Below are 16,593 nucleotides of genomic sequence, written 5' to 3'. Positions count from 1 at the left end.
AATTTCAACCAAGAAATAAAAAACAGAGTTCTTAAAACTTTCTCTACATAGTCCAACTGTTGTGCCCCAGAATAGTTTTTGTTTGTATTGTTTTAATTTTATTTTAAAATTTTCATATGAATATATGCCCTTGTGACTGCCTCAACTGCAGCTTGGAGAGACCTATTTCTAGGGGTTCATTCATCATAACGTGCTTGACTGTCAGCAAAAGTACTAAGTAGTGTGAAATGTGGCGATGTTGCGGAACAGGGGGTATGGAGGCTTGTGTGTTTTAGCATAGACACTTGGCTTGTAGGAACTAGACTGAGAACTCAGTTTACACAGGCAACTGAACAGCCATCAGGTAATAACTGTTGTGGTCCCACAACTTTGCCTGGATTTGAACGGGCAATCTAGAGGTACAAGAGCTTCTATTCTATTTTCCAATCCTTTCCTCGCCTTACTTAAATGCAATTCCAGGTCCCTTATCACAATATGGCATCACCAATCCATGTTAACTTTAAGTCATGTGATCAGCCTGTTACAGAACCTCATGTGGAACAATAATCTGGATTCTAGACATTCCTAGGCTCTTATTCTGAGCTCAAGATAATAGCTCCTCTAAACAAAACCCCCAATTCTCCTCTATATTTTCCGAAGTCCCCCAATATACTTCCCTTCTCACACCAGAATTCATCCTCTGCAAAGAAGGTACTTAGAGTATCAATTGTGACTTTTTTGATATATTTCAATGCAAAGAGGTCATCAGACACCATTAAACAAACAGGCAAAGTATACCTACTGATATCAATACATATAATTAGTGCAAAATCCAGACGTCATCGGCCGTATCATAGCACAGTTCAGAGCATTATACTGGATCTCACTTGTATATCATGCCAATGGATTAAAGAAGCTAGAGTAAAACATAAGCATGACTACTTTACAGCTTCATCAGTGTCATAAATATAAAGGGAAGGGTAAACCCCTTTGAAATCCCTCCTGGCCAGGGGAAAGCTCCTCTCACCTGTAAAGGGTTAAGAAGCTAAAGGTAACCTCGCTGGCACCTGACCAAAATGACCAATGAGGAGACAAGATACTTTCAAAAGCTGGGAGGAGGGAGAGAAACAAAGGGTCTCTGTCTGTCTGTAGTCGTCTTGGCCAGGGACAGAACAGGAATGGAGTCTTAGAACTTTTAGTAAGTAATCTAGCTAGGTATGTGTTAGATTATGATTTCTTTAAATGGCTGAGAAAAGAATTGTGCTGAATAGAATAACTATTTCTGTCTGTGTATCTTTTTTGTAACTTAAGGTTTTGCCTAGAGGGGTTCTCTATGTTTTTGAATCTAATTACCCTGTAAGATATCTACCATCCTGATTTTACAGGGGGGATTTCTTTATTTCTATTTACTTCTATTTTTTATTAAAAGTCTTCTTGTAAAACACTGAATGCTTTTTCATTGTTCTCAGATCCAAGGGTTTGGGTCTGTGGTCACCTATGCAAATTGGTGAGGCTTTTTATCCAACATTTCCCAGGAAAGGGGGGGTGCAAGTGTTGGGAGGATTGTTCATTGTTCTTAAGATCCAAGGGTCTGGGTCTGTAGTCACCTAAGCAAATTGGTGAGGCTTTTTACCAAACCTTGTCCAGGAAGTGGGGTGCAAGGTTTTGGGAAGTATTTTGGGGGGAAGGACGCGTCCAAACAGCTCTTCCCCAGTAACCAGTATTAGTTTGGTGGTGGTAGCGGCCAGTCCAAGGTGTAATATTTTGTACCTTGGGGAAGTTTTGACCTAAGCTGGTAAAGATAAGCTTAGGAGGTTTTTCATGCAGGTCCCCACATCTGTACCCTAGAGTTCAGAGTGGGGGAGGAACCGTGACATGGTGGCACAGTGGTGGGATTAACCTGAAATCATTTTGAGATCCAGTTGAGATTTTTTGAACTAGAAATACAGATTTTAAAAAAGAATTTTTTTTTCCTTTGGAAAGGAAGCAGTTGAAACTGAAAGCAGATTGTTTTTTCTCTGCTTTGTGGCCAAGCAGAGACAAAAGGGGATTATCTTGTGAATTGCAGGTTTTCTTTGCCTGGAGGCAGGGTACTTAACTCCTGCAGGGAAATTCACAGTCTTCCAACCCAGAGGTTTTTTTTTTCTTTTCTTCCTAAAAGTAAATAGGGGGTGTGTGCTCTACCCATTTGCCTGGAGACAAAAGTGGCAGGGGTTTTTTTTTAGGATTTTGATTTTTTTTTTGTTTTACAAGGAGCACAGGTTTGAAAAGAAATTTTTTTTTCTTTGGGCTGGGTAAGCAGGTTTCCAAGTAGTTGGAGGTTTTTTGCTTTAATTTGGGCCCAGAGCAGAGACAAGGGAATTGTCTTTTTCTGTAGGCTGACAATCACTATCAGAGAATAGGTATTCTATTCCAGCACAGCAAAATTTTACAGCCAAGTTTTGTTTGTTTATTTCTAAACCTCGGGTGTAAAGTTAGTTAAAAACAGAGAGGTTAGAATGGCCAAATCCTCGGCTCGACTACAGCTGGAATTAGCCAAATTTCAGGCTGAGGAAAAACAAAGGGAACATGAAAGACAGATAGAACTCATGCGGCTGGAGAAGAAGGTACAGGAGGCTGCCCACAAGAGGGAAATGGAGGCAAGGAAGCATGTGGAGGAGATGGAGAGGATAAAGGCCCAGCAGAATATACCAACAAACCCTAGCAATCCTTCTCCAGGTACCACTTCCCATCCCAGAAAGTTCCCCACCTACAAGGCAGGTGATGATACTGAGGCCTTCTTAGAAAACTTCGAAAGGGCCTGCCTTGGGTACAACATCTCTACTGACCAATACATGGTAGAGCTGAGGCCGCAGCTCAGTGGACCCTTAGCTGAGGTGGCAGCTGAAATGCCTAAAGAACATATGAACAAGTATGAACTGTTTAAATCCAAGGCGAGAGTCAGAATGGGGATAACACCCGAGCAGTCTCGTCAGAGGTTCCGAGCCCTAAGGTGGAAACCAGACATGTCATTTACCCGACATGCCTACCACATTGTGAAACATTGGGATGCCTGGATATCAGGAGCAAGTGTTGAATCTCCAGTAAATTTGCCCTTCCAAATGCAAATGGAACAATTCTTAGAGGGTGTTCCTGAGGAAATAGAAAGATACATCCTAGATGGGAAACCCAAAACTGTAATCGAGGCAGGAGAGATTGGAGCCAGATGGGTGGAGGTGGCAGAGAAGAAGAAAACTGGTCGCAGTTGGAGCGGAGACCAGAAGGGACCACCCCAGACCACACCCTATTACCGGGGGCCGCCCAAAGCCCCACCTACCTCCCAAAGAACCCTCCAGACCCCTTATCGTCCCACCACCCCGTTCTCCAGCAACCCACCTCGCCCTGGTGACCCGTCAGCTGGACGATGTTTTAAATGTAACGAGCTGGGGCATGTAAAGGCCAACTGCCCCAAGAACCCCAACAGATTACAGTTCATTGCACCGGAATCACACCAGAGGTCCACAGGCCCAGATACCTCCCAGATACCCTTGGAGCGGAGGGAAACTGTGAGTGTGGGCGGGAAGAAGGTCACCGCGTGGAGGGACACCGGAGCACAAGTGTCAGCTATCCATGCTTCCTTAGTGGACCCCAATTTAATCAACCCAGAGATCCAAGTGACGATTCAACCCTTCAAGTCCAACTCTTTCAATTTGCCTACAGCCAAGTTGCCTGTCCAGTACAAGGGCTGGTCAGGAATGTGGACTTTTGCAGTCTATGATGATTATCCCATCCCCATGCTGTTGGGGGAAGACTTGGCCAATCATGTGAAGCAGGCCAAGAGGGTGGGAATGGTCACCCGCAGCCAGGCTAAACAAGCCATGAGGCCTAGCTCTGTTCCGGAAACTTCTATCAGGACCCAGTCAGAGGTGATGGACCTGGACCCCAGGCCAATGTCTACAACAGCAGTAGTGGATCCAGTCCCAGAGACCCAGACGGAACCAGTCCCAGAACCGGAACCAGCCGAACAACCAACACCAGACCCCGTGTCAGCACTGAATCCAGTACTTGCAACCTCAACACCAGAGGGCCCCACCGAACCTGAACTGGCAGCAGCCGATAACCCTACACAAGAGGCTCAGCCGGAGCCTGAATCCCAACATAGTGCACCAGCGGAGAGCGGTTCACAGTCAACAGAAACAGCTCCATCCCCTATATCGCTTCCAGAGGGACCAAGCCTAGGTCCACAATCCCATGAGGAACTGATGTCTCCAGCATCAAGGGAACAGTTCCAGACCGAACAGGAAGCAGATGAAAGCCTCCAGAGAGCTTGGACGGCGGCACGGAGCAACCCACCGCCTCTCAGCTCTTCTAATCGATCCAGGTTTGTTGTAGAAAGAGGACTTTTATACAAGGAAACTCTTTCTGGGGGACACTAGGAAGACTGGCATCCTCAGAGACAGTTGGTAGTTCCAACTAAATACCGGGCCAAGCTCTTGAGCTTAGCCCATGATCACCCTAGTGGCCATGCTGGGGTGAACAGGACCAAAGACCGTTTGGGGGGGTCATTCCACTGGGAGGGAATGGGCAAGGATGTTTCTACCTATGTCCAGTCTTGTGAGGTGTGCCAAAGAGTGGGAAAACCCCAAGACCAGGTCAAAGCTCCTCTCCAGCCACTCCCCATCATTGAAGTTCCATTTCAGCGAGTAGCTGTGGATATTCTGGGTCCTTTTCCGAAAAAGACACCCAGAGGAAAGCAGTACATACTGACTTTCATGGATTTTGCCACCCGATGGCCGGAAGCAGTAGCTCTAAGCAACACCAGGGCTAAAAGTGTGTGCCAGGCACTAGCAGACATTTTTGCCAGGGTAGGTTGGCCCTCCGACATCCTCACAGATGCAGGGACTAATTTCCTGGCAGGAACTATGAAAAACCTTTGGGAAGCTCATGGGGTAAATCACTTGATTGCCACTCCTTACCATCATCAAACAAATGGCATGGTGGAGAAGTTTAATGGAACTTTGGGGGCCATGATACGTAAATTTGTAAATGAGCACTCCAATGATTGGGACCTAGTATTGCAGCAGTTGCTCTTTGCCTACAGAGCTGTACCACATCCCAGTTTAGGGTTTTCCCCATTTGAACTTGTATATGGCCGTGAGGTTAAGGGGCCATTGCAGTTGGTGAAGCAGCAATGGGAGGGATTTACACCTTCTCCAGGAACTAACATTCTGGACTTTGTAACCAACCTACAAAACACCCTCCGAACCTCTTTAGCCCTTGCTAGAGAAAACTTACAGGATGCTCAAAAAGAGCAAAAAGCCTGGTATGATAAACATGCCAGAGAGCGTTCCTTCAAAGTAGGAGACCAGGTCATGGTCTTAAAGGCGCTCCAGGCCCATAAAATGGAAGCATCGTGGGAAGGGCCATTCACGGTCCAGGAGCGCCTGGGAGCTGTTAATTATCTCATAGCATTCCCCACCTCCAACCGAAAGCCTAAGGTGTATCATATTAATTCTCTAAAGCCCTTTTATTCCAGAGAATTAAAGGTTTGTCAGTTTACAGCCCAGGGAGGAGACGACGCTGAGTGGCCTGAAGGTGTCTATTACGAAGGGAAATGTGCTGGTGGTGTGGAAGAGGTGAACCTCTCCATGACCCTTGGGCGTATGCAGCGACAGCAGATCCAGGAGCTGTGCACTAGCTACGCGCCAACGTTCTCAGCCACCCCAGGACTGACTGAACGGGCATACCACTCCATTGACACAGTTAATGCTCACCCAATTAGGGTCCACCCTTACCGGGTGTCCCCTCAAGCTAAAACTGCTATAGAACGGGAGATCCAGGATATGTTACAGATGGGTGTAATCCGCCCCTCTGAAAGTGCATGGGCATCTCCAGTGGTTCTAGTTCCCAAACCAGATGAGGAAATACGTTTTTGCGTGGACTACCGTAAGCTAAATGCTGTAACTCGCCCAGACAACTATCCAATGCCACGCACTGATGAACTATTAGAGAAACTGGGACGGGCCCAGTTCATCTCTACCTTGGACTTAACCAAGGGGTACTGGCAGGTACCGCTAGATGAATCTACCAAGGAAAGGTCAGCCTTCATCACACATCTCGGGCTGTATGAATTTAATGTACTCCCTTTTGGGCTGCGAAATGCACCCGCCACTTTCCAAAGACTTGTAGATGGTCTCCTAGCGGGATTAGGAGAATATGCAGTCGCCTACCTTGACGATGTGGCCATATTTTCGGATTCCTGGGCAGACCACCTGGAACATCTACAAAAAGTCCTTGAGCGCATAAGGGAGGCAGGACTAACTGTTAAGGCTAAGAAGTGTCAAATAGGCCTAAACAGAGTGACTTACCTTGGACACCAGGTGGGTCAAGGAACTATCAGCCCCCTACAGGCCAAAGTGGATGCTATCCAAAAGTGGCCTGTCCCAAAGTCAAAGAAACAGGTTCAATCCTTCTTAGGCTTGGCCGGTTATTACAGACGATTTGTACCGCACTACAGCCAAATCGCTGCCCCACTGACAGACCTAACCAAAAAGAAACAGCCAAATGCTGTTCAGTGGACCGGAAAGTGTCAGAAGGCCTTTAACAAGCTTAAAGCGACACTCATGTCTGACCCTGTACTAAGGGCCCCAGACTTTGACAAACCGTTCCTAGTAACCACAGATGCATCCGAGCGTGGTGTGGGAGCAGTTTTAATGCAGAAAGGACCTGATCAAGAATTCCACCCTGTAGTGTTTCTCAGCAAAAAACTGTCTGAGAGGGAAAGCAACTGGTCAGTCACTGAAAAAGAATGTTATGCCATTGTCTACGCTCTGGAAAAGCTACGCCCATATGTTTGGGGACGGCGTTTCCACCTGCAAACCGACCATGCTGCACTAAAGTGGCTTCACACCGTCAAAGAAACTAACAAAAAACTTCTTCGGTGGAGTTTAGCTCTCCAAGATTTTGATTTCGACATCCAACACATCTCAGGAGCTTCTAACAAAGTGGCTGATGCACTCTCCCGTGAAAGTTTCCCAGAATCAACTGGTTAAAATCGTCCTTGAGATGTGGAAAATATTGTTAGTCTTTATGTACTTGGTAGTATATTTAGAGATGCATGTGTCTTATTAACTCTGTTTTCCTAGAGCTCCAGGAAGAAATCCCAGCCAGTGTTTCACCCTAGCTGAGATTTGGGGGGCGTGTCATAAATATAAAGGGAAGGGTAAACCCCTTTGAAATCCCTCCTGGCCAGGGGAAAGCTCCTCTCACCTGTAAAGGGTTAAGAAGCTAAAGGTAACCTCGCTGGCACCTGACCAAAATGACCAATGAGGAGACAAGATACTTTCAAAAGCTGGGAGGAGGGAGAGAAACAAAGGGTCTCTGTCTGTCTGTAGTCGTCTTGGCCAGGGACAGAACAGGAATGGAGTCTTAGAACTTTTAGTAAGTAATCTAGCTAGGTATGTGTTAGATTATGATTTCTTTAAATGGCTGAGAAAAGAATTGTGCTGAATAGAATAACTATTTCTGTCTGTGTATCTTTTTTGTAACTTAAGGTTTTGCCTAGAGGGGTTCTCTATGTTTTTGAATCTAATTACCCTGTAAGATATCTACCATCCTGATTTTACAGGGGGGATTTCTTTATTTCTATTTAGAGTTCAGAGTGGGGGAGGAACCGTGACATGAAAAACCTCCTAAGCTTATCTTTACCAGCTTAGGTCAAAACTTCCCCAAGGTACAAAATATTACACCTTGGACTGGCCGCTACCACCACCAAACTAATACTGGTTACTGGGGAAGAGCTGTTTGGACGCGTCCTTCCCCCCAAAATACTTCCCAAAACCTTGCACCCCACTTCCTGGACAAGGTTTGGTAAAAAGCCTCACCAATTTGCTTAGGTGACTACAGACCCAGACCCTTGGATCTTAAGAACAATGAACAATCCTCCCAACACTTGCACCCCCCCTTTCCTGGGAAATGTTGGATAAAAAGCCTCACCAATTTGCATAGGTGACCACAGACCCAAACCCTTGGATCTGAGAACAATGAAAAAGCATTCAGTGTTTTACAAGAAGACTTTTAATAAAAAATAGAAGTAAATAGAAATAAAGAAGTCCCCCCTGTAAAATCAGGATGGTAGATATCTTACAGGGTAATTAGATTCAAAAACATAGAGAACCCCTCTAGGCAAAACCTTAAGTTACAAAAAAGATACACAGACAGAAATAGTTATTCTATTCAGCACAATTCTTTTCTCAGCCATTTAAAGAAATCATAATCTAACACATACCTAGCTAGATTACTTACTAAAAGTTCTAAGACTCCATTCCTGTTCTGTCCCTGGCCAAGACGACTACAGACAGACACAGACCCTTTGTTTCTCTCCCTCCTCCCAGCTTTTGAAAGTATCTTGTCTCCCCATTGGTCATTTTGGTCAGGTGCCAGCGAGGTTACCTTTAGCTTCTTAACCCTTTACAGGTGAGAGGAGCTTTCCCCTGGCCAGGAGGAATTTCAAAGGGGTTTACCCTTCCCTTTATATTTATGACAATCAGTTTTCTACGTGCTAATATTTATATACTCTCTTTTGCTCGCTCTTCATAAATACATTTAGGGGATGGATATATAAGTAAGTATTCCTCTGTATTTCTTTTCATTGTGGTATAAAGGGGAAAGTGTTTAGATTTGATCTAATACATGCCCACAAAAGGCATTGATTTATAAGGAGGCTGTAGAGGTGGGATTTGAAGTTGGGTCTCAAAGTATCAGCATCCCCAGTTGAGTGCTCTGCCAGTTCAGCTGAATTTCTTCATACATAACCCAAAATTCCCTGAACACTTTCTCTGGCAGGCAGTTACATCTGAGATAGCTCAGCCTGTTTGCCATTTGTGCCTGAGGAAAGCAACCTTTGGCTTGTGAGCCTTGAAAAGCTTATAATAAGCATGTATGGCATTCTGTCTGTTTTAGGATTTTCTATAGCCTCTATCACCATGTGGTATCAAAACATTTATAACATTAAAACAAAAAAATCTTTTACCACTTTCCTCTCTTTGGACCCTTGAAGGAACGTTTAGATATTTTACTCCCCTTTATCTTCAAATAAATCTTTTCCCCCTCTGCTAAAAACTCTGTATGATTTTACAATGTGCCTGTGTAACCCATGTGCCTAATAGGGTAGCTGCTTTTCAGGGGGTCATGTACTCTGTGTGAGTTGGGAGAAGCTGAGCCCAGGAGCAGAGCAGGCTGTTATCCCTAACTCTGAAGCATTTTGCAGCAGGTTAGTGATATTGTTAACTCTCTACAGGGCAATGTTAATTATAGCAAGGGGAATTTGGCAGGGAAAAATAATTTCTTCGATTTTAACTGTATGCTTTGAATGTTGTTTTGATTTTAGCCAAACTGTTCCAGTTAAATTGTCTCAACTAGTATGATCACCAACTTTTGTTTAAATGTAGTAATGGGGAAAGAGACATTTAAATTTTACTATTCTCGGTTTTGTATTTTCTTGTAACATTTTTCTTCAAATCTATACACTTAACTGACTGATTGGTTAATCAGGTAGCTGACTGGCTAGTAGTGATTTCAACAGAGGAAGAGTCTGAATGGATTCCAACTGAAGATTCCTACAAGCAAGTGTGGTAAGATGTTTTAGACTCTGCAGAGTGTATAGATTTCATGATCAAAGACTCTAACTGAGACAAAGGCCTGGTCTACACTATGAGGTTAGGTCGAATTTAGCCGCATTAGGTCGATTTAAAAATGACTGCATCCACACAACCAACCGTGTCCGTCGACCTAAAGGGCTCTTAAAATTGACTTCTGTACTCCTGCCCGACGAGGGGAGTAGCACTAAAATCAACCTTGCTGGGTCGAATTTGGGGTAGTGTGGACTCAAATCTATGGTACTGGCCCCCAGGAGCTATCCCAGAGTGTTCCATTGTGACCGCTCTGGACAGCACTTTGAACTCCGATGCACTACCCAGGTACACAGGAAAAGCTCTGGGAACTTTTGGATTTCATTTCCTGTTTGGTCAGCATGGAGAACTCAGCAGCACAGGTGACCATGCAGTCCCCCACAGAATTGTAGAGCATAGAATGTTTCTCCGCTCCCCCATCATCTTCGTCCCTGAGGTTATTGCAGATGAGAAGGTAAAAAAAATGCACTCGCGATGACACGTTTTCTGAGCTCATGCAGTCGTCCCACACTGTTAGGGCACAGCTTAATGCATAGAGGCATTCAGTGGCAGAGGCCAGGAAAGAATTAAGTGAGCGCGAAGAGTGGAGGCATGACACGATGCTGAGGCTAATGGGGGAGCAAACGGACATGATGAAGCATCTGTTGGAGCTGCAGGAAAGCCAACAAGAGCAAAGACCCCCGCTGCATCCACTGTATAACCACCTACCCTCCTCCCCATGTTCCATAGCCTCCTCACCCAGAGGCTCAAGAATGCGGGGGGGAGGCACCCAGCCACTTTTGGACACCCAGCCACTCCACTCCAGAGGATGGCCCAAGCAACAGAAGGCTGTCATTCAAACAATTTGATTTTTAGTGTGGCTACAATAAGCAATGTGGCCTTCTCCTTCCCTCCTCCTCCACCCCACCCGGGCTACCCTGTCCGTTATCTCATTTTTTTTTAATTAATAAAGAATGAATGCATGGTTTCAAAACAATAGTTACTTTATTTCGAAGGGGGGAGTGTGGTTAGCTTACAGGGAATTAAAATCAACAAAGGGGGCTGGCTTGCATCAAGGAGAAACACACACAACTGTCACACCAAAGCCTGGCCAGTCATGAAACTGGTTTTCAAAGCCTCTCTGATGCGCAGTGCGCCTTGCTGTGCTTTTCTAATCGCCCTGGTGTCTGGCTGCTCAAAATCAGATGCCAGGCAATTTGCTTTAACCTCCCACCCTGCCATAAACGTCTCCCCCCTACACGCACAGATATTATGGAGCATACAGCAAGAAGCAATAACAATGGGAATGTTGGTTGCCCTGAAGTCTGACCTAGTCAGCAAACAGCACCAGTGAGCTTTTAAACGTCCAAAGGCACATTCTACCACCATTCTGCACTTGCTCAGCCTATAGTTGAACTGCTCCTTACCGCTGTCCAGGCTTCATGAGCCATGGGAGCAAGGGGTAGGCTGGGGTAGGTGCGACTGCATGGTGCTGCCAGCTGGGAGAGCAGCCTGAGGAAGAAGCCTCAGCTCGCATGATATTCCAAGCAGGACTGAATCTCCATGAGACGAAACTTAAAGAAGAGAATGACCTGGAGTCTCTGGCTCCCATTCGATGCTCTAAGAGGAGAATAGCCATGTCTGTCCAGGAGCCCCTGATCGACCTCACCGAGGTCTACCAGGAGCACCCAGGAGACGTATGATGGCTATCAGTCCTACTGCACCATCTGCCACGAAGGCAAGGAGCTGCTGCTGTGTAGCAATGCAGTACCGTATCTGCCAGCAGCCCCAGGAGATGTACGGTGATGGTGAGCTGAGCGGGCTCCATGCTTGCCATGGTATGGCGTCTGCATGGGTAACCCAGGAAAAAACGTGCAAAATGATTGTCTGTTGTTGCTTTCATGGAGGGAGGGAGAGGGGCCTGACGATGTACCCAAAACCACCTGCAACAATGTTTTTGCCCCATCAGGCATTGGGAGCTTAACCCAGAATTCCAATGGGTAGCGGAGACTGTGGGAACTGTGGGATAGCTACCCACAGTGCACTGCTCTGTAAGTCAATGCTAGCCATGGTAGTGAGGACGCACTCCACCAACTTAATGTGCTTAGTGTGGACATATGCAGTTGACTGTATAAAATCAGTTTCTAAAAATCGACTTCTATAAAATTGACCTAATTTCATAGTGTAGCCATACCCTTAGCTTTTGGGACTCAGCCTAAGCCTTTGGGTCCTCACTGTTTCTTCTTACTGTATTTCTGTGGGGACTGAACTATTCAGAGTTTAATTTGTTTTCTTTATTTATGTTTATGTATAACTGTGAAGATAATGCCTGTAGATTATAAAATACCCATGTTATGCTGTAAAATTAGATCATTGTGTTTCTTTATCATAAAATTTTATAAAGTTGTTTAATTAAATTCATTTCTTTCATTCATTTTGGGACATGAATATGGGGAGGCTGACCCTGTGCAATTGTTGCTGAAAATCCTTAAGAGACTGAACTCTGGATCTCCAGCTACTTTTCTATGGGAGTTGGGGTTTTTTAAGGCATTAGAGAAGGGCAATGAAGTGAACTCTAGCCCACCCAAAGGCTACACCTGTATCAGTTATTCCTCCTTAGTCAAATCCTGCAGCCTTGACTCAACCACTCTGGCATATAGATTCCTCAGAAACTAATATTACTACTGCTACTACTTCAGGAACATTGAGAAGAGAGAGACATTGGTTTTACACCTCAGGAAGAGCTGTTGTTTATAATAAATTCTCACCGCTCGTTTCTAGTTGACCACACACAGAGTACATACTACCACAGTGATGGAAATTAATAATACATGAAATACCTGTGGAGCTTGAGTGTCACAGTTCCATAAACAGTAGTAAAGCCCAGAAGACGAACCCATCTTAGGAGAACACAGCGAAATATGCTTGGCTCAAAATACAAAATGATAACCTATGGAACAGAGAGACAAAGAAAGAGAGCTTCAGTGCCAGCTTTCATGGGGAAATAGTTGTTGATTCCAATGCAGAATTGGATTTATCAATATAAGCAGTGGACATTTTCAAGCTTGTATTACTGTGTAACCCACACACCTCCTGCGTGTGGTGATCTGTCCCATCTAGTGGCACCGAGACCACTTAGAGAGAGAGAGATTAATGAGTCTGCTCTAGTGCCTTAGCTAACAGCCTGATGGCTTTTAGCTCATGCAGTAGAGGCTCATGAACTAAACTCCAGAGGCCCAGGTTCAATCCCGCCCACTGACGACCGGGGTATGTCGGTGTTACAACTGCATATTGAGATTTTACAGTAAAGTAACTAGATAATCTGATCAACCCACTGGCACAGTTCTGGGTGCTGATTGCCCTCTGCAGGGAGCTGGCAAAGGCCCAATGACAAGCTATGGAGTGATAGAACCTCTAAACACACTTCTGAGGACTTTTAGCAAAATGAAAGCATATACAGTATCCAGAGGCTACAAGAGCACAAAGGAGATTTTTAGTGGACTGTTATAATATTCTTTGGTGGGCCTCGTCCCATAGCTTGATTGATTACATTTATTATAGCAACTATATCACACTTCACAGTAATTCCTTCTAATAAACATGACAAAAGCTGAGCATCTCATTTTGCCTCTCAAACCCTCACTGTATTACTCTTGATAACATCACCATCCTTAGCGTCAGGACATTGGTGATATATATGATGCCTCTCTTCTTTTCCCTTCCCTTCCCTCCCCACCACTCTGGACTCTCAAAACCCAGCTGCCTCTTCCTCTACAACATCCCCTCCTCACACTGATTGGTAATTATCTTTGTTCACCTTCTGGCCTCTTCTTGTCTTCTTGTCCATACAGAACGCAGCTACTACAATCAACTTCTCTATCACTACAATGATGCACTCTTTTCTCTCAATCTCTTTGCTGACTTCCTCTCAGCTTCTTCATCAAGTTCAAGCTTTTCTTCCTAACCTTCAAGGCCATGAAATCATGCCCTATTTATACAGCTCTGCTAATTTCCTCTAACAACCCCTACGGCTGCCAAAGCCTCCTTCATAGACACCTGTTTTGTATCCTTCTACCAGTCTTATTTTTGTGCCCTTTTCTATCCTAAAACCTATGCTTGGAGCACTCTCCTTTTTGCAAAACAACCTCCTCCTCTTCATTCTAATCCTTTTTTACAACTACGTATCTCCAAGAAAACCTTTCATCATCAACCAAAAGAGACAGAGAGAGGTAAAAAAACATCTGAACCATTATGAGATTGAACTTGATTGGTATTGTGTGTGTCTGAACTGTATTATCTGTATCTGACCTAGACTGTTCTAGAAGCACTTAGAGCAGTGCTGGGCAACCTGCAGCCCACGGGCGACACACGGCCCATCAGGGTAATCTGCTGGCGGGCCACGAGACAGTTTGTTTACATCGACCATCCGCAGGCACGGCCACCAGCAGCTCCCAGTGGCCACGGTTCACCATTTCCGGCCAATGGGAGCTGCAGGAAGCGGTGTGGGCTGCAGTGATATGCTGGCCATCACTTCCTGCAGCTCCCATTGGCTGGGAAGGCAAACCGTGGCCACTGGGAGCTGCAGGTGGCCGTGCCTGTGGAACGGTTAATGTAAACAAACTGTCTTGCGGCCCGCTAGCGGATTACCCTGATGGGCCGCCTGCGGCCTGCAGGTTGCCCACCACTGACTTAGAGCTTTTGGAGAGGAATGTTTTATAAGCGGGAAGGAAATAAAATTGGAAACTGATTGCAACAGAGATTGTGCCTTCCTCTGTGTTTGCACAGCACAAACCCAATGACAGTGTTCAGTAACTATGAACAAAGAAAGAGTTATATAATATATTTGGTGTTCAGAATCAGTAAAATCAGTCTAGAGGAAAAATGCACTGAAATGTTCAGGACCGTCTGCCAGTCAGCCCAGTACACAGTTAGTACTTTCTGGCAGTAGTGGTATTATTGTGCCTATGGCCTGCCACATTATATTATCTTCCTAAGTAAATGCTTTATTCGGAGCGAGAATTCTAGCCCAGGATGTTGGCAGGGAGACCAGAACAAAGTCCTCTGGGTGACATAGATAGATTGAGGAATGGAGGAAGAAAAATATGGCAGAGATGTAGATATAGAGCAAGAGCTGGAAAAACCTCAATTTCTCTTGCTGAAGAACCAAGATGTAATTTTTTTTTTAAATCATGTTTTGCCAAATCAAAAACACAATGCAAAATGTCATCTGTTTTTCTCAGTCCACTCTCAATGAATTGGATGTGCTTCAGAGAAGCAGATGATTCATAGGCATTTGATAAATGCTGCAAGGAGAGAAAAGAAATGCATGCAACTGTGTCTTCCATTACATTTCTATCAGTGGCAATGCATCTTAGCAGAGATGCTACAAGTGCTACTGAGCCCCCACCACCAATTCTTCTTATGGCAGACCAGGAGATGGGGAGTGAGGTGCAAATGGATGAAAGCCAGAGAGTGAGGAGAAGTGAATCCAGCAGAAGCAGCTGTCCTATCTCGAGGCCTCTCCTTCTGCCCCTCCACCCCCATGAACATGATACAGTTCTGTGGTGACCTAGAATCCTATTTTCGACATCTCCGACTCAAGGAATATTTCCAACACACCTCTGAACAACATACTAATCCGCAGAGACCTCCCTACCAACACTACAAAAAGAAGGATTCTAGGTGGACTCCTCCTGAAGGTTGAGACAGCAGACTGGACTTCTACATAGAGTGCTTCCGCCGACGTGCACGGGCTGAAATTGTGGAAAAGCAGCATCACTTGCCCCACAAACTCAGCCGTGCAGAACACAAAGCCATCCACAGCCTCAGAAACAACTCTGACATCATAATCAAAAAGGCTGACAAAGGAGGTGCTGTTGTCATCATGAATAGCTTGGAATATGAACAAGAGGCTGCTCGGCAGCTCTCCAACACCACTTTCTACAAGCCATTACCCTCTGATCCCACTGAGAGTTACCAAAAGAAACTACAGCATTTGCTCAAGAAACTCCCTGAAAAAGCACAAGATCAAATCCGCACAGACCCCTGGAACCCTGACCTGGGATATTCTATCTACTACCCAAGATCCATAAACCTGGAAATCCTGGGCGCCCCATCATCTCAGCCATTGGCACCCTGACAGCAGGACTGTCTGGCTATGTAGACTCTCTCCTCAGGCCCTACGCTACCAGCTCTCCCAGCTACCTTCGAGACACCACTGACTTCCTGAGGAAACTACAATCCATCGGTGATCTTCCTGATAACACCATCCTGGCCACTATGGATGTAGAAGCCCTCTACACCAACATTCCACACAAAGATGGACTACAAGCCGTCAAGAACATTATCCCCGATAATGTCACGGCTAACCTGGTGGCTGAACTTTGTGACTTTGTCCTTACCCATAACTATTTTACATTTGGGGACAATGTATACCTTCAAATCAGCGGCACTGCTATGGGTACCCGCATGGCCCCACTGTATGCCAACATTTTTATGGCTGACTTAGAACAACGCTTCCTCAGCTCTTGTCCCCTAATACCCCTACTCTACTTCCGTATATTGATGACATCTTCATCATCTGGACCCATGGAAAAGAACCACTTGAGGAATTCCACCATGATTTCAACAATTTCCATCCCACCATCAACCTCAGCCTGGTCCAGTCCACACAAGAGATCCACTTCCTGGACACTACAGTGCTAATAAACGATGGTCACATAAACACCACCCTATACCGGAAACCTACTGACCGCTATTCCTACCTACATGCCTCCAGCTTTCACCCTGACCACACCACACGATCCATCGTCTACAGCCAAGCTCTGCGATACAACCGCATTTGCTCCAACCCCTCAGACAGAGACAGACACCTACAAGATCTCTATCAAGCATTCTTACAACTACAATACCCACCTGCAGAAGTGAAGAAACAGATTGATAGAGTCAGAAGAGTTCCCAGAAGTCA

General features: G+C 45.3%; 1 protein-coding gene across 1 annotated transcript in view; it reads right to left on the bottom strand.

Moving 5' to 3' along the window:
• GPR158 (G protein-coupled receptor 158) overlaps window positions 1-16,593 on the bottom strand; it is a 319,256-nt gene that overhangs the window by 59,166 nt on the left and 243,497 nt on the right. The window contains exon 6 of the mRNA XM_073334275.2: window positions 12,467-12,576. Within this exon, the coding sequence (XP_073190376.2) occupies window positions 12,467-12,576 (110 nt within the window). The remainder of the gene's footprint in view (window positions 1-12,466; window positions 12,577-16,593) is intronic.

The sequence above is a fragment of the Lepidochelys kempii genome, chromosome 2 (assembly GCF_965140285.1).
Source record: "Lepidochelys kempii isolate rLepKem1 chromosome 2, rLepKem1.hap1, whole genome shotgun sequence".
NCBI lineage: Eukaryota > Metazoa > Chordata > Testudines > Cheloniidae > Lepidochelys > Lepidochelys kempii.
Note: the sequence above shows the minus strand (reverse complement) of the source record. Positions and strands in the feature narration are given on the sequence as shown.